The sequence below is a fragment of the Gasterosteus aculeatus genome, chromosome 5, assembly GCF_964276395.1.
Source record: "Gasterosteus aculeatus chromosome 5, fGasAcu3.hap1.1, whole genome shotgun sequence".
Classification (NCBI taxonomy): domain Eukaryota; kingdom Metazoa; phylum Chordata; class Actinopteri; order Perciformes; family Gasterosteidae; genus Gasterosteus; species Gasterosteus aculeatus.
Window position 1 is genome coordinate 12,901,213 of NC_135692.1, and position 24,727 is coordinate 12,925,939.

The 24,727-nt window shown below is 43.1% G+C and overlaps 2 protein-coding genes across 3 annotated transcripts; one reads left to right on the top strand and one right to left on the bottom strand.

Moving 5' to 3' along the window:
- Nucleotides 1-7,358: 7,358 nt before the first annotated feature.
- Nucleotides 7,359-10,541, bottom strand: LOC120818950 (large ribosomal subunit protein eL19). 2 transcript variants are annotated; one of them, XM_078103500.1, is made up of 7 exons: nucleotides 10,489-10,541; nucleotides 9,368-9,476; nucleotides 8,416-8,513; nucleotides 8,194-8,316; nucleotides 7,923-8,043; nucleotides 7,705-7,815; nucleotides 7,359-7,550 (listed from the first exon to the last, which is right to left on the bottom strand). In XM_078103500.1, exons 2-7 carry the CDS (start codon nucleotides 9,370-9,372, stop codon nucleotides 7,424-7,426), a joined length of 585 nt encoding a protein of 194 aa, XP_077959626.1. In that variant the 5' UTR covers nucleotides 9,373-9,476; nucleotides 10,489-10,541; the 3' UTR covers nucleotides 7,359-7,423. The 2 variants fall into 2 exon arrangements, with proteins under 2 accessions (XP_077959626.1, XP_040031807.1); XM_040175873.2 differs by lacking the exon at nucleotides 10,489-10,541 and having other exon boundaries at nucleotides 9,368-9,490.
- gpam (glycerol-3-phosphate acyltransferase, mitochondrial) lies at nucleotides 9,910-24,611 on the top strand. The gene is made up of 21 exons (XM_040175872.2): nucleotides 9,910-10,276; nucleotides 12,256-12,393; nucleotides 12,518-12,637; nucleotides 13,239-13,312; nucleotides 13,785-13,898; nucleotides 14,077-14,226; nucleotides 14,406-14,505; nucleotides 14,753-14,889; nucleotides 15,195-15,294; nucleotides 17,047-17,259; nucleotides 17,448-17,561; nucleotides 17,697-17,782; nucleotides 18,471-18,583; nucleotides 19,558-19,628; nucleotides 20,053-20,320; nucleotides 20,459-20,616; nucleotides 20,893-20,970; nucleotides 21,162-21,299; nucleotides 21,408-21,597; nucleotides 21,741-21,799; nucleotides 21,907-24,611. The coding sequence occupies exons 2-21, from the start codon at nucleotides 12,310-12,312 to the stop codon at nucleotides 22,021-22,023; spliced, it is 2,484 nt and encodes an 827-aa protein (XP_040031806.1). The 5' UTR covers nucleotides 9,910-10,276; nucleotides 12,256-12,309; the 3' UTR covers nucleotides 22,024-24,611.
- The last annotated feature ends 116 nt before the right edge of the window (nucleotides 24,612-24,727 follow it).

The following is a 24,727-nucleotide window of genomic DNA, read 5'->3' on the forward strand; positions in this document are numbered from 1 at the left end:
ACGGTTGCAAATTATGAAAAGTAAACTTTATACGGTCACAGATATTTCCGTCCAAAGAGGTGAACTGACATTGCCGGGCATAAAACTGCTAGCATGACTCAAACAAATAGGGTTTTTTCTCTCCTAATTTACAGCTAAACGTCTGCATTTTCTCCTCACATTCACCGTCTAACTTCACACCTAAATTCCTCATTCGAATCCAAACTGGAAATGTCTCCTTTCGTGGCCACAGAAATACACCGAGATCTTTCATGTGACTTGACAGCGCAGCACCTTAAAGGACTCCTCGTTCTTAATGACCATAAATAATGTGATTAACTTCCAATAAAATTAATTGGCAACAGATAAGCTGCTGGCAGGCCATCGACTACGCTGGCAAAGAGAGAGAAAGAGTGTGTGTGTCCCTGCTGTGGTGTGAGGAACATTTCTCAAATCATGACCCAGTTCTGTTATCAAATTGGATCAAATGTGATTTTGAGAGATAGAGAGAGAGAGAGAGAGAGAGAGAGAGAGAGAGAGAGAGAGAGAGAGAGAGAGAGAGAGAAATATGTGTGCAACTGGCAGAACATCTGCCTTCTCGTACATTTTTTAAAAATTGCTGACTTGTGTGCTGAAAATGGCATGGTGCCTTGCACTTGCTGTACCACTGAGCTCTCTCTCCTCCATGGCAGTGAGAAGAGGAGGTTGACATCCTTTTCTCTTCCTCCAGTGGCAGCATGAAGCAGAGAACGCAAGGCTGGGACTGTCTCTCTCAAATCATTTTCTACATGCATCAACATCACGACAAGACATTGAATGTTTTTTTGGGGGGGAGTCAACGAATCCACACCGAGTATCGAAGAGGCTGGAAGATGAAGTAAAATGGCTCATTATATGTGCGAGTTGTTACACCGTCTTCTCCTGCTCATTCTTCACACTCAGTTATGTGCACTTTTAGGACTGTGCTTTGACTGCTTCGTAGGGGGCCGGGGGGGGGGATTCTAGCACAAGGGCATGACAAGAGGAGCACAAAAAATATAACAACAATGCAAATTCAAATGCAAAATCCATGCCCGAAATAGCACTTGATTATATAGGCAGGCAGAAGGATGAGCATAGCGCTGTCAGAGGGAAATAAAGCCGGCTGGAAACACCTAACAGACCTCTGCATCAAACACACGCAAATAAAAATAATCCCTTACTTCCTCTTGCTGTCTTTTTAATTCAGCGTGAGAGGATATTACACACGCACATCTACATCCGGGAAGAAGACCAACATGTGCTCTCATTTTCACCCCTTTTCCACCAGCTAGTCACCAACTTCATCCCTCTGTCGTCGAGTCTCAGCGGGCAGCATACGCCTTTGTAGAAGCTTTGTATACAGCAGAGTCGCGAGACTGATCCAAATCCGAGTTTGGATCCGAGTCAGATTCGACTCCTCTTTTTCTCTCCCTGCAGCCAGAAACCATTCATTTCCTTCATCTACCTGTCCAGCAGCGGCCCTCCGACTTTGCACTTCAGTCGTGACCTCCGCTGCACACCTGCTCGCCTGTTTTCCACTTTCCCCTCGTCAGACCTGCGGCGTGTTTCCAACCCATTTCCCCTCCGTTTCTTGCCTGAAGATCAAAGTTGCATTGTTGCTTTGTTGTCTCGTGTTTTTTTTCTTTTCTTTTTAGCTTCTGTTACCTGAACCCAAACCTCCACCTGTCGATACTTGTGTCTGTACTTTCCCCAAATAAAAGCTTCATAGCTTTCAATAGCTCTGATCACAATCCGGTTTGTCCCACTACAGGAGCAAGTATCATTTCTTTAATCAACACTCCGGCTGCAGCCCTTGAAGACAACGCCTGAATCCTGGTGTTATTTTTCCTCCTCCCGGTCTTTGCGTTGTCACCATCCTCAGGTCCCAGTCGTGTTTTCATCCCTTCCACTCTGCCAGCCAACTGGACTATTAAAAATAGAAGAAGGTACACGGAGATGGCATGTTTAATGCATGCGCTCGTCTCCTGCCTCTGAGGGCGAAACCTCCGCTTTCTCGGGATGCTGCTCGCACAACACGGTGCGTGTGACAGGAATGAAGGCAGCAGCGGCAGAGTCTGGAGGTAAAGGAGGGTGCATACATCGTGTGGATGGAGCTTAGAGGGTGGAGGAAATAGGCCCCGGGGTTGAAACATGAAAGCTGCAAGCATGCTGCATGGGATCTTCTGATTTGAGGATGTTTCTTTGGACTGGAGCGTTTTAGGGGGAGGTACATCAGAAAAAATGAATTCATCCATAAATTGTATATTTGATATGCTATAAATCTGTTTGTGTTGCTTTTAAATTTTCTCTTTGTCCCGACACAATGTGACAGGCTGTGCACTGCACACAGCACTGATGTAATAACTAGAGAAATCAGAAGCTATTTTAGTTTTTTTACAGCCTGCATCCACTGCCAGAAATATCACCAACTTAAAAAATGCCCCTATAAATGCTGTGATTGATTGAAATTGCTGCTCTGTCATCTTACAAGGTCATCGTTGAAGTGGTTTTTCCACCAGGGCTCGGATCAATATTATTCTGGTGTGATTGCTACTGAGCATCCATAACACCAATAACTTCTGTTACTTACATAACTTCAAAAAGATAACTATCAGTATTCATCAGCTAATGAAAACAAAACACTGAGTTCCACTCTTGCTGATCCTCCCTACCTGCCCACCTGCTTTCGCTCAACGCCCTTCATCACTTCTGACCACTTGTGTTTCATCCTTTCTCAATTCCGAATGAGCTTTGATGCGATTGTTGTTTTGTTGTTGTTGTTGCTATCTTCTCATTTTGGCCCCGAAATGAAAATCAAGGATGGTCCAGTGGCGTTCGGATTGATTGACACGAGGGCTTTTGTGGTTTAGGAGGAGTTTGTTGATTTAGGCTGCATGTGTTTTCCGGCCTCCTTTTATTCAGCTCAAGAAGGATTAAAGGTACGTTTGCTTTGGTGTTAATGTTTGTCAATGTCTGCAAGACATCCGATGATTTATCTCCACACTAAGCTGCTTCCTTGCATTAGAAGCGTTTTCTAAATGCAGTTTGCATCTCCTTGACTTTGAGGTAAACACCCTCGTTTTGTCACTGGGTGTCCTGGTTTCCTAGTTACTTGCTGCTCTGCAGTTACAGATTGCCTCCATCTGGTGCATCGTGCTTTACCCCCCTCTGAGAATAACGTATAATAGCAATAAGCCAACGTAATCGTGATTGTGAAGATATCTGAACGCTGAAGTACAAACGCAGAGCTTAATCCTATAAAAAGACAAATTAAGTTGAGAGGAAAAGGGCTTGAGGCCAATTAGCCGAATTGTGATATTGTCGTTTTAGGACATTCTATTAAAGTAATTTCGTGACACCTTAATGTTACTGAATATTCTGTTCACTTCGTTATCCATTTGAGTAAAAATGTACCATCGAATCAATTTGATAAATCTATATGATTTATATGTAACAGATTGTACTAACTTGTTGGATTAGATCAATGGATGATGAATTAAAGGGAACAGTGTGGATAGAGTGTCTCTAGCTAAAGCTGTGTTTATTTCCCAAGCTAGCTTTAACTTCACTCAGTTAGCTTAATCCTCTGTCTGAAGTTATAGCTTTTTTAATAAACAGTATAAATGAATACACTAGTATGACTCGGTACACTAGTGCATTATATCCCTTGCATGGATATGAGTAGGTAGAATCAGAGTCATATAAACCGGTTTTATCTTTGACCAGGTGGGTTTTGGCTTTGCGGGATAAATACAGAAGAAGCCGATCTCCGTAAAGGATGCGCTCACATCCTTCACCACCTCGGCCCCTCCGTCCCCACAAATGGTTTTCCCAAATTCAACACCTAAAATCTTAAAAGCAAACTTCAACTGCATCCAGTCCCTATGAAAAGGACGTGAAATCCACTGAACAGGTTTTCTTTGCGGTTCAAACGGTGCATTTTGTGGATCTGGAGGTATCAATTTTTCAGCGTCTCAGTCTAAGCTCTTTCCTTGCCCCGGGATAAATATATATATATTACGCAGACACAATTCACATTTGAGAAGTCTGTTGTTTAGTTTTTTTACTATTTTCTCACTTCAGCCAAGCCCTCGGTTTAGTCCTATTTCCACAGAAGGATCCTGTGCCGGTATGAAGAGGATCGGCTAAACTATTCTATTCAATCTGAAGTGTGTCACAGACTTTGGGGGTTTTGTGCCTTCGGGGTGCAGGGATTAAAGGATAATTGGGGCTGTTCTGTTTTGCTAAAGATGCTTTGCTTGCTGCCCGAGTCAACAACTCTGTAATGAACGACACAAAGATGGAAAAAGCAACAATATCCAGCGTACCGAAGAATCTGCAAGACGGGAAAATTGTTGGTAATAAGTCTCGCCTTGCTCTGTTTTTAACAAACATAAGTGCTTTTATATTATAGTGTGGCCGTCACTGTGAAGAGGGATGCTCATAGATAGACAACTTGAATATAAGGAGTTCAGCTCAGAAGAAAAATGTAACTTCTATATTTTTCAACCGAAACATTGACTTGTCTTAATTTAATTTCACACACGTCTTGTGGAAAGTGAGAGAATTATTCATCATGCAGCAGAAACAGATTTTTAATCCCACCTGACTCATTAAATATTAAATGAAGCATTTAGTTTTGTCGCACTGTGGTATCTGCCGAAGCTTGTGGCTGTATGGATTCATTTTATTTGCTCTGACTGTAAACACTGTGGCAGTAAATTTGCAATTCACAACTGAACTGCGGAGGCCTGCAAAGCAAAGCCCCTCCATGTCATTGTGCATTAGACAGCTGAGCTGCTTCCGAACGAACACACAAGTGCTTTAAAGAATAACACCTGTCAATCAAATGCGTGTGGGTTAATTAGGGATGTCTTGATCTGATTTTGCTTGACTCGGCCTGTAACCATACAGGAATTCTGAATATGTTGCCCTTGATCCAAGCAATTATTGCAATTCATCATTTCAGAATAAGATTAGTGACCGAGGAGAACTGCTCACCTAATGGTTTTGTTTTCAGTTTAAAAGGTACAAAATAACCAAAAGGCACTGATAATGAAGTGGAGTGAAATGTGTTGTTAGCAGAAAGCCGACACTTTTGACATACGGATCTTAAAGAAGCTCATTAGTAATGCTTTGGTTTGAACCGGCAGGCTCAAGATATGATAACATTTTCTTGATGTTACTTTTCAGTTGTCTGATGCATCATCCTCCATTTGCACACAATTAATGCCTTGAAAAAGAAACATTGGAGAACATTGTGAATCATTCCCTCGCTTTAAAGTATCACTCTCTCTCTATCTATATATATATAGATAATATATGGCAGGCAATTACGTAGGTGAGGAGGAAGAGAAGATAAAAGGGCGACAATGTGGAAGGAAAAAGACGATGGGATGAGGGCAGGAGTGTTTTATAAGCAGGTGAATGTCGAGTTAGGCCTAACAGCTGGATGTCATGCACATTAAAGTTGACATTTATCCATCCACGATGACCCTTGTAACGCCATTAAGGTCTCCAGAGACACATGATGGCCAACAGTTAATTATACAACCATGGAGATGAAGCCCAATACTCAATGCAAAGGAGGTCATCACAATGCCATTTCAAGATTTTACATTTGAAGTGTTTTTGTATTACAAACATTCTCTTTAATTACTTGAGTCTTCTGATCTCAAATGTTTTTGAAGATCTCCTGATCTCTTTAGCGTTCTCCATTTGTTTTGCTTTGGTTGAAGGCCAAATGTAATAAAGAGCGCTGCTTCATTTCATCGCTACTCCTCTCCGTATCTAATCTCATTAAGGATCCCGCTCCAGGAATTAGGAGTGCCTCTTGGTAATGAAAAAACACATTAACTGAGCTACAGAATGGCCTCAACGCTCAAAGACATGTTTTCTCAGTCAGCCACCCCAACGACTTATGTCTGAGGTCTTAGCATTTTAGTGACATCTCACATTTTAATGAACATATTGATAAAGGTTACACCTGTTGTTAAAAGTAGTTTAAATATGATTTTTTTGTAATTAAATCAGAATTCCAAGGTAAGCGGATGCATTATGCTGTGGAAGCCTTCCTGCCAGCTCAAGGCCGTTTAAACATAGAGCATTTTCCCTGCAGCCTCGATGTCTTATTGTTTATGCATGATGGCGCATGATAAGAACAGAAGCTACTATAAACCAGACGTAAAACAAGTTGAACATCTGCCAGTGAACGGGACGTGAAAGGGATGAAGGTTCAACCCGTGAGTTTAGTCTAAAAGTTGTGAATTATTGTCTAGATTCCTGACTATAGCGTGTCATTAGTACGCAGCCATCCATCGAAAAGAGTAATTCAAAGTACTGTTATTAAAACTCCAGTGCCACAAACACAAGATCCTCCTGAATAACATCTGCTTTTAATCCACCGGAGGAGAATCCCCAAGTTCTTGCTGACAAACAGACGGACGGACACAGCCGTCCTGGTTACCGACTGGCGCATCTGCAAACACTTCAGTCACACCTTCTCAAGAGAGCGAGCGAGATGGAAAGCAGCACGGAGCCAGAAGTGAAAATGACTCGTCAGCAGCTGAGGTTTAATGTGGCCGTAAGCTGCAGCGCGGCCGACGTTTGAAGGAAGGTGCGAGTTTGTTAGAGGCTTTTTGACTACACTTCAAGAAAGGGGAAGCGGATGGATGGAACACTATTCATAAAACGTGAGTATCTTGGTGTTCTTTAACCCTCTCAAGTTTTGCACCAATGTCAACAGGAGCTCGATTAAGAGACCAATTGAAAAAAATTGCTCAGTGTAATTCGCAACACGTTGTGCATAAACGATGCTGCAGCATGTTGTTCAATAAATAACCCTGTCGTAGTAGGCTGTGCAAACTGACAGTCGAAGATAAAAATAGTGATTGATCGTAGCGAAGTAGTTGCCGCTGTTACTATAGAGCGAACGTGTGATCGAAGTGTTGGACTGATTCAGCCTCTGGGATGAAGAACAGTGTTTGAGGCTCTGTTTAATCTGCAGCAATCTTGATAGGAACATCTGGATAACCGAAATGAATGAAGATGTTAAATAACACTGGGATACCGGTGCTCTGCTGCCACTTGCTGGACCATTGAGAACTCTAAAAGAATACAGAGTATGAAGCAGGACCCCGTACTAACCCTTTGTTGGGAATCAAAGTGCTAAAATATCCCAACGATGTCCGTAGTTAAAATATAAAAAGAAGCTAATTCGCAATGATTGATATAGTCTTGAGAATTTATGGGGGAGAAAAGTTAAACCCAACAATTCTCCAAAATTGTCACTCTGCCTTGCTTCTATCACTCTGTACTTCGTCACCCAAACAGGTAGACAATAATCCCAAAACTGACAATTACTTTTATCCAAATTTATTAGCAAGAAAAATGGAATCAGATATGAAAAACTTTCAATCTAAATTCACTTCTTTGCAATTTCGTCCTCCTTGGAAAAGCTCTTGATCATCTCTTCCTTCTTGGCCAGGAGACGCTCTTCTCTGCGTTTGCGGGCCTCCTTGGTCTTTGAGCGACGAGCCTCTGCCTGGTCACTGTTTGGGTAAAATAAGGTGGACACATTATTGGAAAAGTGCCGTGATGAAAAAGGGACACTTACAAAGTAGCAGCTGAAAACACTTTATTGAACCGTAGCAGTGAAATACGCAGTCAAAGAAGTTAATACGATCTAAAAAAACGGCAACTTACGATAACAGCTTTCTGCGAGCCTTATCTGCCTTCAGCTTGTGGATGTGCTCCATCAGGATGCGTTTGTTTTTGAAGACGTTACCCTTGGCCCTCAGATACAGGCTGTGGTACCTGAAGGAAACACAAGAAATGCCTCACAGCTTCTAGAAGCAAGATTCCTCATCCTGAAATAGGTGTTCAAAACTACACTGGCATAATCACCAGAGATTCACACTTACATGTGCCTGTCAATTTTCTTGGACTCCCTGTAGCGACGAAGGAGACGACGCAGGATTCTCATGCGACGCATCCATATCAGCTTCTCTGGCATACGGGCGTTGGCTGTACCCTTTCTCTTACCTGGTCGGGAGGATATTAATTATGTTAACACGAAATCAAATATGACATTACAGCAGGCCACATGATATCCAAACAACTGCCATTAGCAGGACTCAACATGGTTCACACGTTCATGCTTTTTCTGAGGAAAAGGACGGGTACATTACACACCATAACCCATGTGACGCCCCTTGCGGCGCGCCAACGTGTTCTTGCGGCAGCGGGCACGGGAATGAACCGTCACAGGCTTTCTGATGATCAGTCCATCCTTCACCAGCTTTCGGATCTGCTGGCCTGTGGCACAGATTTACAACGCATAAAAATATGTTGGCCTTTAAAGATCACATGGCACGAATATACAGAGAGCGCTCCAAAGTAAAGTTAGCAACTCACGAGAATTTGCGTTGGCAATCTCATTGGTCTCATTAGGGTCCAACCACACCTTCTTCTTGCCACAGCGCAAGACGCTGGATGCCAAGCGCTTCTGGAGCCTGGGGATGATGGTGTGTTAGTTTTGCAGGAATGTCACATACAGCACTAAGGGGCCTTTAACATCATCGAGCAATTTAAACTTCAACGTGTGTATTACAGCAAGTAGCAGCTTCATCTAAATTTGTTTTGGCATTAAAAAAAAGGGGGCATTTAACAACTCAGGTATTGAGATCGGTTCTCTTGTATTGACTGAAATAATTAATCCAAAACAAAAAGGAATAGGCCACTTTTGGCATTTTACAGGTTTCTACTTGAAAACACGGCGTTAATTCAATAGCTCCGTTGACCTCGTCACTGCCAGCGAGTGGGCCAATTAATTGGCATTTCTCCAAACCAGGACTACAGATACGACGCACACAATATATTAAAAACGAGATACTCACAAAAATCTAATCTATTCTCAACGCAGATGCCAAACTGGTGTTAATAAATACTAACGTTAGCAGTTAGCCCTTTAACCGACAGGAAAGCGAATGCGTGACTTGCACGCCACAGAGATGTGCTGTATTGTAATCCTTTATGCTTTCTATTTTACCGACATTATTTTCAGCTAGTTCGACTAATATTGACAGGCGCTAAATACTTCCATTGTTGAGAGCTGATTAGCGGCCAAGGATCCGCGGCGTTTCAGTATGGTGCTCCGACATAACGTTAACTTGGTTATTTGGCTAACTTAGCTCACCAATGTAGGCCCAATGCTAACACTACATGTATTCTGGTAGAAATAAGCGACTTTACATTTTGTCGTCTGGATTCAAGGCAATCCACTTGTCTTAAATAGCAAATCGAACCATCATATTAAATGTGTAATTAGAATAAATACACGGATTTAGAATCCAAATGTGCTGCTTACCTCATGGCTGCTACTAGCTTGGTAGAAACGAAGGAACGAGGACGATTCAGTCCCAACCATTCAAGATATCGTCATGGGTGGACCAACTACGATTAATTTTCAGAAAAACCTAAATAAAGCAACAGTTTGGTAGTAAATATATTTTTTCAAACTTTATTTGAAAGGAAAACATACATTTCCATATGTATGTTTAATATATCTTAAAGAGACCCTATGTATATTTATTGACCGCCCCCCCCCCGTCATAGCACAGTGGTACGCTCCGATGATATGCATTGTAAATATCCAACCACTGGAGGACGCCCCACACCCATGTTTAAAATTTTAATTTCTAAAACATACGTTCTTTGTATAAATGATATATGATGTCCTGTTTCTCTGTTCAGGAATTTGATTTAATTTTAAATATTTTGGTTTGGGTTTCACCATAAAAAACAGAATATATAATAGAATAGGTCTTCAAAATAAAATATAAATTTGAAAACGCACACTGCGCAAATATATGTGGTATGGCCTTTTGTCCCAAAGGAAAACAAGACAAATACTAATGTTTTACGTCGCTTGTGGTGGCAGTCAGTATAAACCAGTTTAAGGATTGCAGCTGATAAAATGAATGAATGGGTGGAAGGGGATGCGCGGGGATCACGTGTGCGCCGGGCTTCCCTCTCCTGGCTCACGGCAGAACTGCATCTGCCCTCTGCTCGCCGCCGTATTGAAATAACAAGCGCTCCTTCCCTCCTGTGACACATTTCTCGTTGCCTGTCAGAGCTGCGCCGTCCAGCCGCGGGAGGAGAGTGGAGCTCTCGTGGGCTGAACGGAACCACAGAACCGCAAACGCCGGCCGCTTATTTTTCGACGACTTTTATTTATTTGTTCAGAGAAATGACTCAACGTAACACGGCGTTCAAGGTAAGGCGGACTCCCGACGAGCCGCGGCTAACGGGGCTAACGGCCGCGCTAGGCTACGTCGCCCGAGGTTGAAGCAACGTTAAGCGGTCTCCCAACGCCGCGCACGTATCGCCATGGACACTACCGCCTTGGTAGCGTTAGCTTACACTACGTGGTTGACACGCTCGTGACCGGTAAAAGCCGCCTGGCGTTCGAGGCGGTTTGCGGCTTACCCGACGTTAGCCCCGGTTAACTTTACGTTGACATTGAGTTCAAGAGGACTGTGTGTGTGTGTGTGTGTGTGTGTGTGTGTGTGTGTGTGTGTGTGTGTTTTACATGTAACCTTGGCTTTTTCGGGCACGCAATAAACAACGCAATAGCTGCCCGGGCTAAATGCCCTCCCGATATGCGTATCATTAGCCCCTTTTAAACGCTAACGTTTTTGTTTTTACCACACGAGGCTCGTGTCATCACATTTGCAAAAATAAAAAAAGACGATGACCGACCGACTCGTGATTTTTAATTAACAAACACAACCCCACTTTGCCCCGTTTCTGCGAAAGTAACAAATCGGAGTTACTTTCGCAGCACAAACCAGACACCGGGCGTCTGCGTTGTGTGCCATTGTTGTCTGCCCGGCTAATTCCCCCCCCTGCACACTCCCTCCATCTGTCAAACCGCGACTTGTGCTGTTTGACCTGCTTTACAGCAGACAGCTCTGAGCGCGTGCGGCGGATTAAACCGAGTCCTGTATGCGGTGTTTCTGTGGGCGTTTGACCTCCGTGGAATAAATAGAATGTGATCTGTAGGGAGATCAGCGGTGTCCCACAATAACTGCCTTTTTTTAATGGATCTAGTTCAGAATGACGATTGTCATGTTTGTGCATATAAGAAAACGCCACAAAATAGCACAATGAGTTATTTGTTTTCCTAAATGTGTGTGTAGGATTTAAAAAAACAACTTACAGTTGCATCCCTTAAGAAAGGGCCACACGTATAATCTCAATTCTTATCATGGTGATGGGATATAATTGTGATGATAAGATGGATAACAACGACTGGAAAAATAATGGAAACACACTGTCATAATGGCTATGTTCACCTGTCACATATTTAGAGATAGTCGGCCGGTGGATGTGCAGTACACAGCAGCAAGGCCCCAAGGAACCAACAGTCAATTCTGTATTGAGCAAGCGCAAACTAAATGGAGATCAGTGTTATTTATTTACATAAGAATCCAACTATTGTAAGTAAAAAAAGGTTTTTAGGAGAAGTGTCAATTATTGACACAAAGCTATTGCGAGGTTTATGAAGGAGGAGGCAAATAAACCCAGCCGTTTGATTTGCCGATCATGTATTTTTCTTTAGTCCCTGTCCCCCCCTTCGGTCCCAAACGCTGTAGCGCAGCGTACTCCCTGCTGTGGATTGTTGTTAGTTATTGGAACCACAGGAGACCAGCCCACATGCCGTACACAAAGAGTCCGCATCTGCAAATCTGGCCTAACTGGAGCCGGCAGGTGTTGAGTGAACTTAGCTCATACCAACAGGGCGATGCATCTTGTGTGATTTTTAGGCTATTGAATACAACTTGTTTGTCTACTTTACAATTTAAGACCTTTCTATTGCTCAGGGCTAATGGCCACAAAATGCTGAGCAGAGGTCAGCGTGTGGAAAGCTCCACCAATAAGGAGATCGTTGTATTGTAGAAATCTGATGCAAATCCTGCTTTTGGTTTAGTTTTCGTATTGACTGTTTCTTTTATGAATTAGTTGAACGTATATTCAAAGCGAAATATGAATTTGTACTGTTCAGTTTTCAAGTCAAATTTGAGGACAGTGTTATTTTCACACAAACCATGTCCAGCAAACTGACAGAATATCTCATTTAGGGGTAATTAGTAGGTTCTTGCCCAGCAAACGGCAACTCGTATATTACCAGGAGCGATGGCTGCATTAATATAATTAAAGATTCAACCATGTGACATTCCTGTGTCTTCCCAGCTCGCCAGCTAGTGGAGTGTGATCTGAAGGGAGAGAAAAGGGACGGCGGAGAACATGGATCTGTCAGACGGCTTGTTGCTGCAGGTGAACAACGGAGAACAGTGGTGTAACCGCTGGAAACATCCCAATGACGACTCGGTAAGCCGTAGCACCAATTGCCCGTCACGATCGCATCCTACAGTGGGATCAGCATTACACACCAGATCTCATCTTGTCCCGGCAACTCCGCGATGACATTTGTGTGTGTGGCTCTTTTCTAAAGGACCGCAGCACCAGCCCCTCGGTGCTGCGCTGTGTTGCCAGCACGTGGAAGGAGGGCCTGCTGAACAGAAAGAGGCCCTTTGTGGGCCGCTGCTGTCACTCCTGTACGCCGCAGAGCTGGGTAATTCACCACCAAATCTAATTCCTTTTACCAGACTCCCGTCACATCCGCGGTGTTGTATGTTCTGATGAGAACATTTTGTAAAATGATCAATATGCAGGATATGCCGGGGCTTTTCAAAGACACTGTAAATAAATCTCAATCCAAGTGACCATTAAAATGAGATCTTCTTTATATGCAAATGTAATTTGTAACAGCGGAGACAACAGCTGTTTTTGTACATATTTCTTTCTTTAAACGTAGGGGAGTCGGGTTTCCTGCCCCCGTAGTAAACTGGTGAATCAGCAGTGTGACAGGTCAATAAAATACTCTGTAAATATAAGTCAATCCAAATCTGGCCACACTGACTCTGAGTCGGTGTCAGGCTGGTCTGACTCTTGGTGACTCCTGCTTCTTTGGAACATTTAAAGATGCTCATCTGGATTCCAGTCTGCATGGCCTGCATATGATTGTCCTATAATAATTACTTGTCAAGAGACAAGTCATGCATCATCATGCATTTCTTTTTCAAATGTTCTCATTGCTGTCTCTCGGGCTCTTAGTTGAAGTTCTGTGGGTGCTGTCTTCCTCCCAATATTAATCATCATTGTCTCGGTCCCAGGAGAAACTGTTCAACCCCAGTATTCCATCTCTGGGACTCCGCAACGTCATCTACATTAATGAGACCCACACCAGGTAAGTTAAAGCAAAACCTACTATACTATGGTTTTTGCCTTTTTCTGCAGGATTTTTCTCCGAGCAGTTCATTAGTCAGGCAACTTCTGAAACTATACAGTGAGCTGACTCACCCTGTATGGTACTAACAATGTGGTGCAGGCGGGCTCTGGCCCTCCTGATAAGGAACTTTAAGTCAGGCCAAACAGTGGAAAGGTAGACACTTGAATAATTTAAAATGAACGTCAGTTGACACTGAACACATGCATCCAGTGACTGATTTAGAAGGTGAAACCCAGTGTTTAAATTACCCCGAAATCAGCTAAAGTATACATTTTTGTTTGAGAGTACATGTTCTATGAATGAGATGGTTATGTGTCATTTTATTCTTTAATATACAGACAAAAATATGTTAAAGCCTCCATTAGACATACGTGCAGTATATTTTGAGAATGTGTTCTCCTCCTTACATCTTTCTTTCTTCTCGATGCAGACAGCGCGGATGGCTGGCGCGCCGGCTGAGCTACGTGCTGTTTGTCATGGAGAGAGACGTCAACAAAGACATGTTCACCAGGAACGTAGTGGACAATGTGCTCAACAGCAACGGGTAAACAGCCTCCCAAACGCCACCATGCATATGTTGGAGCTCGCCTCAGTTGTGCAACCGGGCTCGAGTGTGTGTTGTTTCCCCCGTTTGGTTTAAAAAAAACAACAACAACAAAGAAAACCTTTCAATTTATATTTGTGTCCACTTGTGTTTTGTTCTGCGCTCGGGTCCCCGTCAGGGTGGAGTGTTCCATTGCAGAGGTGGCCTCCGATTTGGACGCCGCAGGCCGCCACCCGGGCCAAGAGCACAAAGCAATCAGTAAAGTGAAGCAGAAAGCAAGGGCCTTCCTTCAGGAGATGGTGGCCAACATTTCACCGGCCTTCATCAGGTACGTACCGAATATCAGACACACTTTAGGAAGGTCCTGTTCACGTGCGAGGCTACGCACCCTGCGTGCACCTTGTCATTACGCTACGTTGCACTAAAACAGACGGAATTCTGCTACAGCTCAAGTTTTGGGCTCCGTGATCATGTTCCACATCTTCTCACACTCTTCCTGTTGTTCAGGCTGACAGGTTGGGTCCTCCTGAGGCTCTTCAACGGTTTCTTCTGGAGCATCCAGATCCACAAGGGTCAGCTGGAAATGGTCAAGAAAGCTGCTACAGAGGTCAGCAGAAAGTACACACACACAGCTAAAATAAATTCTACTCACAGCAAGATATTTTCCACAGAACATGCAAGATGCCGTTTTCAAAACATAGTGTTTCCACGGGGATTCCAAAAACATTGAAAATCACAATTCAATTCTGATCGATGCATATATGAATGTAGATTATAGCTACTGTAGACTCATCAAATGATGCCATGAGAAATGTGCTTTTTTAAATAAACCCATCTATGTCTCGTCTCTACAGCAAAATGTGCCAATGGTCTTCCTCCCCGTTCACAAATCCCACATTGACTACCTGCTCATCACGTTGATCCTGTTCTGTCACAATATCAAAGCCCCTCACATCGCTGCTGGAAACAACCTTAGTATTCCCATCCTCAGGTAAAAGGCCTGCAAAGACTCCCGTCAAGTTTGATCTCTAAAGAAGGTGTATATGCTCAGAAAGGGAAGTCGCAGGGATCAGTTTGATTTAAGAACAAAGGGAATTCCTTAGAAATAGATCAGAGGGGAATAAAAAGCGATCTAAAGAGTGAAACTAAAGATTGACATAGATTTTTACATTCAGGCTAATATTAATGTCATGGAAACCCGCCCACAGCAGATGGTGATTGTGATATCCTTATAGCAGTCTTTGTATAGTATTTAAGGTTCAGAAACAGATCTAAAGTAAGTTCTTTTCTTTCCAGCACCCTTATCCGTAAACTCGGAGGATTTTTCATACGACGGAGAATGGAGGAAACGGGCGATGGAAAGAGAGACATTTTGTACAGATCCCTCTTACATGCAGTAAGTCCCAGGAGTCTATTGATCTCCTAGAGTAAATGTTTATCATACCGTTGTCAAGTTTAGTTTCGTCTGTAGGTTGTTTGGATTTTCTTCTTATATAACTGCATGCTGTCTTCATGCTTTCTGCTCTGTTTGCTCCTTTCATTCCTGAGTGATTGGCAGTGAGACTTAAAAGCTTTTGTTACATAATGCTAGCTCATGTGTGCATTTTTTCCAGCTCTCTCTCTCTTTCTTAGCCTTTACTGACTAGTTAAAACTTTGAAGATTCCGACATATTGCTCATATTCACATTTATTCGTTTTTATGCTTTTATCTGCACATTTGCTGATGAAGATCAGGCTGGACTTTGATTGCAGTGGTGCATGCGTAGGGTTGCTTTGGACCTGTGTGATTTTAAACATTTCCAATAACTGCTGAGCATTGTGAGGTCCAAAAGTGCAGTTTTTTTTTTTTTTTTTAAAGGCTAAATAATTTCCAAAATTCAATCCTCTTTTTGTCCAACAAGAGTCTTCTGCTTTGACAATGATATTTGTCTAATGGCAAACTGCAAATGTACAACCAGTATCTATCTTTTAAGTAAGTTACTTAAACACTAATACAATCCTTTTTAATGGTGCAAATGCTTTTCTTCACGCCACTGACCTGGATCCAACTCGTATTCCCTCTGCTTTTCTCTAAGTAGGTTGATGCATCTTCTGACGTACTTAGTTGCTTGCACGTGAAGAGTTGTGAGGGCAACTAGCGATCACTTTGTACCTGCAAGGAGGATGGCCACATCTTTGATGATGGTTGGAGTCAAGCCCGGCTGAAAGAACGAGAACTTTTTGCGATGTTCTTTCCACCCTTGTGTGTGCATTTTACATCTCAAGAAAGTCTGTGCTGCCAAAGCCTTTTGAAATGACTGAATGGGAATTAGAGGCTGATTTAAAACTGGAATCCGAACTTGTTGTTGCGCTCTAGTATTTGGATTATGTGGATCAATAGCTAATGAGAAAACCCTGAAGTAGAACTAATGTCAACAACTACTACGTGGATATTAATGCTCGTTCGCTGTGTGTAAATGTGCTTTCTTTAAAACAGCCAAGCTGCTTGTGTGGATTTAATTGTACTGGTCTTTCACAGAATTGCAGTGCTTGAGATAGATAAGAGCTATCCGCTATATTTTTTTTATCCCTTTGAAGCCCCAATATTTTACAACACCTTCCACTCAATGAAGTTCACTAACAGACAAGGTGATAATCAATTGATTTCATCTGGAATGATTCACAGAGGTGTAATTTACTGTACTAAATTAAAAAAAAAAAAAAAAAAGAAAGGCATGTGCTTTTTTTAAGTTTGACTTCTGGCGTTTAGAGCTGGCTGTAAAAAGGAATGGACTCAAATCCAGAACAAAGCTTCTCCTCCCAGAAGTGTCGCCATAGGAGGAGGCAGCTGTTCCACATGCTGTACTCTGGTGGATACTGTTGCACAAAATGGTTGCCTTGGCATGCGCCCACTTCCCTGCGCTCCATTTTGGGGGTCAAAACTATCGGAGATCACCCACCCACTTCGAACGTCTCCTCCGGCTACACACCCAGCAGCTTCGCTGGACCTCGTTTAGGAGTCAATGTTGTGATACAGAATCGCAAAAAAAACGCTTTTAATCAAAACACAGTAGAGGCACATTACTCCCACTTTTGACTGTTAATCATTCATCTTATTCTCACTACAACATCTTTTTTTTTTTGTTCTCTCCCTCTGTGCTTCCTTTAGTATACAGAGGAGTTGTTGCGTCAGCATCAGTTTTTGGAGGTCTACCTGGAGGGTACCCGCTCCCGCAGCGGTAAGCCGTCTACGGCGCGTGCGGGCATGCTGTCCATCGTGGTGGACACAATGTGGACCGGGTCGATCCCAGACGTGCTGGTGGTGCCAGTTGGCATCTCTTACGATCGTATTCTTGAAGGCAACTACAATAGTGAGCAGCTGGTGAGTCCTTGGTGGCCGTCTGTTGTTAGAAAGTACGCTTGCTTTTTGCAACAAAGGTGTTTTTTGTTTTTTCCCTCAGTATTTCAAAGAAGCACAATAGATGTTACACCATTTGCCTTTTTGGTGGGATAACTGCAATATGTTTGCTTATCGTTGTAAGTAACCTCCTGAACGTTTAATTCCACCAGGGCAAGCCTAAGCAGAACGAGAGTTTGTGGGGGATCGCGTGTGGAGTGTTCAGGATGCTGAGGAAGAACTATGGCTGCGTCAGAGTTGACTTCAACCAGCCCTTCTCCCTAAAGGTGACTGAGCGCAGGTTCACATTTACATCCCTTTTGGTTACCTACACATTTATGGAAAAAGTGCAAACAATGACAAATAAAGGAATGTGGCATGTTCAAACTGGAACGCATTGGTTTGTTTGTCTGTCTCTGCAGGAGTACTTGGACTCTCAAAGAAACCGCCATATTCCACCGTCAGTGTCCTTGGAGCAAACCTTGATGCCCATCATCATCTCTGCACAGTAAGGGCAAACGCACACACACTTGCTGCTGTCATCTCGGCAGAAACCAGCTGCCTCGCATTCTCACCTGTAATATTACGAACGGCCACGTCCTAGCTTGACTTCTCCCTCCTGCTACTTCACAGCGTGCTCTGTTTTGTAACCTCTGAGTAGATCACTTGAGTTCGCAGCGGCAGGGGGCGGGCGGGGGGGCACTTGAGTTCAGCACTGTCCCTTCAAAATGAAACTGATGGTCCCACAGTACATCAACAAGGACAGCAGCACTCCATCCCATCTGGTCTGGAGTCAAAAGGTCTATGCCAGATGAGCAATTAAAACCACCAATGCACAATGCATAAACTCCCATGCCCAATAGTAGCCTATTAGTAGACATTGAATGATGACATTTAGTGAGATATTGGGCTTCCCTCAGTTCAGATTAGTGTTCGGGACATACAGGGCAGTTGGTCAGCATAGAGCTGTTGTGCAGAAAAGCGGTACAGTGGGCAAACTCCAGGCCTTTTACATTCATATCTCACGTCAGTCCAAACTAATCCTCTAAATATTGTATTTGAACTTCTATTGGTAGTTTCACTCATTTTATTATAAACGTGTTTAAGGAAAGCTGTAAATACATGTGTGAGGGGAACTTCTGTGTGCATATGAGGCTGACGACAATCTTTATAACTTGTTGTTTTTGTTGTTCCAGGCCTGATGCTCAGCTGTTTGAGGGGCAGGAAGAAGAGCAGCTGAACAGAGAGCTGCCCAATGATATTTTAAGGCGACAACTTATTAACAACCTCGCCAAGCACGTCCTCTTCAGTAAGAGACCCTAAACCCTTCAGCCATTGGTTTTATTACACCCTAACTATAGCCCTGTTACAGATTGCATTAAAGGTCATCATCTGCCTCACTGAGACTTTCCACTTCACTAAAATCACAGCGCAGCTCTTGTTTCTTTGTTTGCAGTAAAGAAGGACAGCAACACAAATGTCATCCTGTTAAAACGCTTTTAACCAGCATGCCGCATTCAGCTAAATTTCTTATGACATGATCACATGCCGTTAATTAAAAACACCAGAGGACATGTTTGCTGCTTCAATATGCATTCCTCTTTTCCTTCTGCACACCATTCTTCTTTTTCATCCTGCGTAAAAAGGGCACCTGCCTGCTGGAGCTAAGGCTGCGCGTATGGAGTACTATCCGTCATATTGCCTCTATTAGTTGGAATCCAGCACAGCATCAGTCCATCCGCCTCACATCACTCCCGGCTTTTTTACCGCGGGGGGGAAGCACTACAGAACCGGTTCTCCCCAGCTCATTCAGCTGCATTCTCCTACGCGAGGCCGGTTTGTGTTTTGCTCTCGGCCAATCAAAAAGCCTCCAGCTGGATGGCATGTTGTTTTCAGCCAATCGGATGAAGGGGAGGACAGAGAAGCAGAGGAGGGGATTAATGCAGTACCACTGCTCACACACACTTTACACCCCTGAACCTGAGCTATGCTCAACATGACCACTAGTGACCCGTGCACGCGGGCCTGTGCACATGCACACATTAGTATGCACACATTAGTATGCACACATTAGTATGCACACATTGGTATGCACACATTGGTATACCTTCACATTGTACCTAATGGCCTGCAACAAACTCATTGCTCAAATGAGATTGGCAAGTTTATTTTAAGTCCATAAAATGCCAAGTGAGTGGTATTCATGGGTGATGTGATGTGGTAGATTTGTTGGCGGTCCGTTGTGTGTTTTGTATCGCAATCTCTTTCCGTCTTCTCTCACAGCGGCTAATAAGTCATCGGCGATCATGTCCACCCACATTGTAGCCTGTCTGCTGCTGTACCGACACAGACAGGTAAGTCAGGCTTTTCATGTCCCCTTGAATACCACGCCCTCCGCCTCTCTATTCATTATTCCTCTGATTTTCTTTCTCCCGTTCGTTCTTCTCTTGTCCATCATCCTCTCTTACGCCAAGGTGATCCAAATGTCACATAGCTCTGCATGATAGTGATGAAGGTCCCTCTCTGTTAGAGATCTCGCTCTTCCTGCATCCTCTCGTCTGCGCGTTAGTGGTGCGCCGCTGCCCTCTGCAGGCCCCCTGATGAAAGTGTGTTGCAGTGGTAAACAGTCGCTGAAATAGACTTTCTGTTCTGAGGAATTTGGCCAGTGCTGCATGCAACAAAATCCAAGCCCGGTATATTAGTTTAAGTAGTCATTTATCCCCGTCTCTCTGTTTTGCTTATTTTGATGTGTGTGTGCTCTTCTCCATTTTGCTCCAGGGGGTGGTGCTGTCCAAGCTGGTGGAAGACTTCTTCAATATGAAGGAGGAGATCCTTTCACGGGACTTTGATCTGGGCTTTTCGGGGAACTCCGAGGATGTGGTCATGCGTGCCCTCCACCTGCTGGGAAACTGCGTCAACGTGACCAGCAGTTCAAATCGCAACGGAGAGTTCACCATCGCACCGAGCCAAACTGTACCAGCGCTCTTTGAGCTCAACTTCTACAGCAATGGCCTTTTCCACGTCTTCATTTCTGATGCAATCATTGGTGTGTTGAGCCAGGAGATTGTTGTTGTGTTCAGAGCTCATCACTTATCTTTGACTTCTTTACTGATGTGTTGTAGATCAAGTTTTCCCATTCTGAATTTTCTCGCTCAAGAGTTTTACTTTTCTGATGCGTCTCCAGCTTGCAGCATCCTGTCACTGCAGCGAGAGCTGGTCGTGGAATCCGAGTCGGATCAACCGGCTGATGGTCCCAGCAGCCTCCCTCTCAGTCAGGAGAGGCTCATCCGCAAGGCCGCAGGGCTCTCACACTTTCTCGTGAACGAGGTGTCTGTTGCACCAGTAAGTCCTACTCATTTTCCTCATCTTTTTGCACTTTGCACTGTACAAAATAAAAAATGTACTTCTTTGCTATCTCTGAAGTAAAATTTAAAAAGCCTTTTATTAAATGGGCCAGTGAATCCTCATTAGATCTCAAGCCATCAGCTCTAGCTAGTGGTCACATGCTAATAATCAGTTGTGTTGACATTGGTTGTTGGTTTCTGTCACAGATTTTAAAACGGACTCCATACGGTTCGTTGCATGTTTCACAGTGCCTCTCCCTCTCCTCTCTCACAGCCCTGTCAGACTATTTACCAGGTTTTTCATGATGCAGTGACCCGGCTGATCCAATATGGAGTTCTCTACGTAGCAGAGGTCAGTTTTCAGATACAGTCCTCACCGCAGGTGGACACAAAATAAACGTAACCCCTGTGACTAATCCTGCAAGTAGAGTCATGAAACGCTTGGAAAGTGCAGTTAACTTTTGATTTACTACTAAAAAAGTTTGCATGTGTTAGAAATTTCCAAGGCCCAGATGATTACTGTAATTTTCTTGTGTTTGACAGGAGGACCACGAAGAACTGAGTCCCAGTCCGACGGAGGAACCCTGGCCCAAAAAGTTCCCAGAGCCCCTTTCATGGCGAAGCGACGAGGAGGACGAGGACAGTGACTTTGGAGAGGAGCAGAGGGATCGCTACCTAAAGGTCTACTTTAGAAGTGCTAATCTAAAGAGGAAAAAACACTGACATGGAACCAACATCTAGGTTTACGTTTCCACGTTTTAATCTCTTTCTTTACCCTCCCGTTTTTAGGTGAGCCTTTCCGCAGAGCACCAGGAGTTCTTCGTCTTCCTGCAGCGGCTCGTCAGCCCGGTGCTGGAGGCCTACAGCGGCGCTGCGATCTTTGTCCACAGTCTGAGTCAGCCCATGGCTGAGTCTGAGTACACCCAGAGGCTCTTCAGATACCTGCTCACCCGCACAGAGAGAGGAGTGGCCGCTTATGGTAGGACTGCAATATTTCCCCACACACAAGCTTGGTTCCAACTTGGGAATAAACACATAAAAGGCACTGCTTTTTTCAGTTTCATCCATGTATTATTAATGTGTGTGTGTGTGTGTGTGTGTGTGTGTGTGTTTTTTTTTTAGGTGAGAGTGCAACTCATTATCTGGTCAAGAACACCGTGAAGACGTTCAAAGAGCTCGGGGTAAGAGTGCGTGTGTATATATGAACACATGATGTGTTGGAATAAAGGAGGGCTCTGGGGTTCCTCCGGCTGCAGTTGAGTTTGCCTTGTGTTGTGATCTCCTGAAGGTCCTGAAGCAGAGAAAAGAGAACCAGGTGACGGCTGTGGAGCTAAGCAGCACCTTTCTACCTCAAGCCAACCGGAACAAACTCCTGCACTACATCTTAGGTTTCGCGCTGCTGTGACCGACACACCTTTCAGCCCAGCCGGAACCGCAGGCTCCTTCCAATAAAGGGCTTCTACTGGTTACTTCTAAACAATCCCAGGTGCTAGTCTGTGGAAAGCTTTACCAGGAAGTGCCTTCATGTAACAGGAAGAGACTTGAAGACAGTCTTCCCTTTTTGTTCCCGTATCTGACTCCCCTTCTTAGAACTGTGCGGCTGATAAAACACATGTATTGTTCTTTTGAAGAGGTGCCGCTAGGGATCATCCTCTCTTTGTGAACTTTTGACATTGAAGACATGAGGTTTTAATATCATCTACATTTTAAACTTAATCAGAAAATATACTCAAGCAGGTTAGTTAATAAGAATTACTTTTACAGCAATCTGAACAAAGCAAGCTGCCTTTTGTCTATTCAATTAATCAAGCAAAATATGCATAGAGAATAATTATTAACATAAACAACAAAGGCATTTTCATGTTGTCTGTTTATTTTAAAGCTGCTGTATTCTCTCTAGTGCACTCTACTATCATACAGTAGAAAACATGTCTAATGTAGCTGGATGAAAGGCTGATTGTGAAAACAAATAGGCCACAAGAGCAAGTGTCTCATCCGTAGTGCATTTAGTCATTCACTCTGGCATCATTAACTTTAAAAATGTAGGTACATTAGATAGAATGTGTTTTTTCCTGCAACATACGTACGTATCCAAATCTTAATTTGCTAAATTAAGTAGTGAAATCCAATCCTCCTTACAGACAAAGATGATCAATTATGCAAATTATACACAGTTCATATATCAAAGATATACGCAGAATCGATTTGTCCAGCCGTGCAAAAATAGCTACTAAAATATACCTGTTAAAAGTCCTGCGCAGTCCAAAGTCCTTTCTAAGTGCATTCAGCTCCACCTTCTTGTCATTGGTTTTTGATGATAAGTCACTTTCATTTCTTCGCATAACAGCTCTTTCACCTGTTGATCAATGTTCCATAGCAGAGCCCTTAGAACACTTAATACCAGCCATCACATCCACGTTGGTTCAAATGCAACAAGCTCAAACTCTTAGGTTATGCCTTACAGGGAACGCAGAGATTTGGGTTCCCCGCTACACTTTCTTGTATTCATAACACACTTCATGAAACTGCTGAGGGAGCAGCTTTGCTATAATGGATGTGCATTTGCGAAACAAATACTCCATTATAGCAAAAGACAATTAAGTGTTGGCAAGGTGGTGTCTCCGCTGTACTGGTGAAGAAAAGAGAGGACGTCTTTCTCCTTCGGATGCTTTTAAATGCAAACTACTGAAAAACTAAATAATAGTGCTTAACTGTCAGGTTAATCTATTTTATTTATCTTTTCATCTTTTGTTCCAAAAAAAAGAAAGAAATGGTGTCTGAGAGGTTGGGAGTTGAATATTTGTGGTAACTGAAAATAGGCAAGAGGCAACATCAAACACAGACAAAAAAAAGATGAAAAACTCTTTGTGCATTTTAGCTGCTTAACAATTATACTTTTTCATTTTTGCTGAAAAATCTGAGGACTCGAAAAAATAAACGTAGAACATCTAAGTAGAGGATGGTGTCTGAGTGAACACCAAAACGAAAAGACAGCATGTGTTTGGAAAGGGTGGAGAAAAAAAAAGAGAAAGAAAAGCTGATTAATTTCTTATGTTATTAGAGGCGATGCTGACGGCATTTTCTCCGATTGATAATGTGAAGCAGACAATGTGAATGTTGTCAAACAACATTCTCCATCTGTCAGGGCAATAAAAGAACGTGGGCATTGGGTGTCTGCCGGTAAACATTTAAATGAGTATTTATACTAAAAGACACTGCTTGTTGCAATTAACTGAAATGCTTTTTGTCGACTTCTTGATTTAATAATATAAACCTGCCTATTTTTGTGCAGTCAAATCTGTGTACGAAATGACCCTGAGATGGAAACTCGTTTGTGTTTGCCGCAGCATGTTGAAGAACAGGAGCGTACGTCATTTAAACGTGAATGTGATCAAAGTGATTTGGTTTACATTAAAGGCCTTTTCGAGCCCCATAATCTGTTCAGGTCCCCATGTTGAGGGACCCCCCCCCCCTCCGCCAGGATAAAAAAAAAAAAACTACTGCGTACTGTACTGCATGTCTGCTCTGGTCGCCTTTAATCATCGACAGTTCAATGTGAGATGAGTTTGATTCGTTTACCTCCTGAATGTATCTGTCTCTTGAAAGGTCAAAGCGATGTTGTACTCGATGGTGTCGATTGGTTGAGAGTCATTGCTGCATTAACAGCATCCCTGTACAACCATGTAACTTTGTAGGATAAAAGAAAGCCTGTATCTGGGGAGCAGGTGTCTCTTTTTTAATACACTGTAGTGTTCTCTGGTTGTGTTTTCATTGGTTTGTTTCTTGTGCATGTTATTTTGTGTTGGAATCCAAAAGGACACTGTAGATTGTAATTTAAAACAACACAAGAGCAGATGACTTGTTACTAGAGGATGAATCACCAGCTACTAAAAGAAAACGTAAAGTGTCACTTTTTTTTGTTCTTGCTTTCTCCGAGCAAAGCACAATTGGCATTATTAGATTTTGTTTTTAAATAAATTAATGATAGATTAACAATTGTGTCTTGTTGGTCTTTTTATGCGTTTATTTTTAGTGGAAGAACGGTAATGTGAACGTCCAGGAATCGGTATAAAGTATTTAAATACTCATTATATTGGATCAATATGTGG

Bases quoted from the DNA above. Each gene is read 5' to 3' on its own strand.
- gpam (XM_040175872.2), top strand. From the start codon at position 12,310: ATGGATCTGTCAGACGGCTTGTTGCTGCAGGTGAACAACGGAGAACAG. The intron at 20,971-21,161 runs GTCAGTTTTCAG...TGTGTTTGACAG, and splicing joins GAGTTCTCTACGTAGCAGAG to GAGGACCACGAAGAACTGAG. The intron at 21,598-21,740 runs GTAGGACTGCAA...TTTTTTTTTTAG, and splicing joins GAGAGGAGTGGCCGCTTATG to GTGAGAGTGCAACTCATTAT.
- LOC120818950 (XM_078103500.1), bottom strand. The intron at 8,317-8,415 runs GTGAGTTGCTAA...TCTGTGCCACAG, and splicing joins GATTGCCAACGCAAATTCTC to GCCAGCAGATCCGAAAGCTG. The intron at 7,816-7,922 runs GTAAGTGTGAAT...TGTTTCCTTCAG, and splicing joins AAGAAAATTGACAGGCACAT to GTACCACAGCCTGTATCTGA.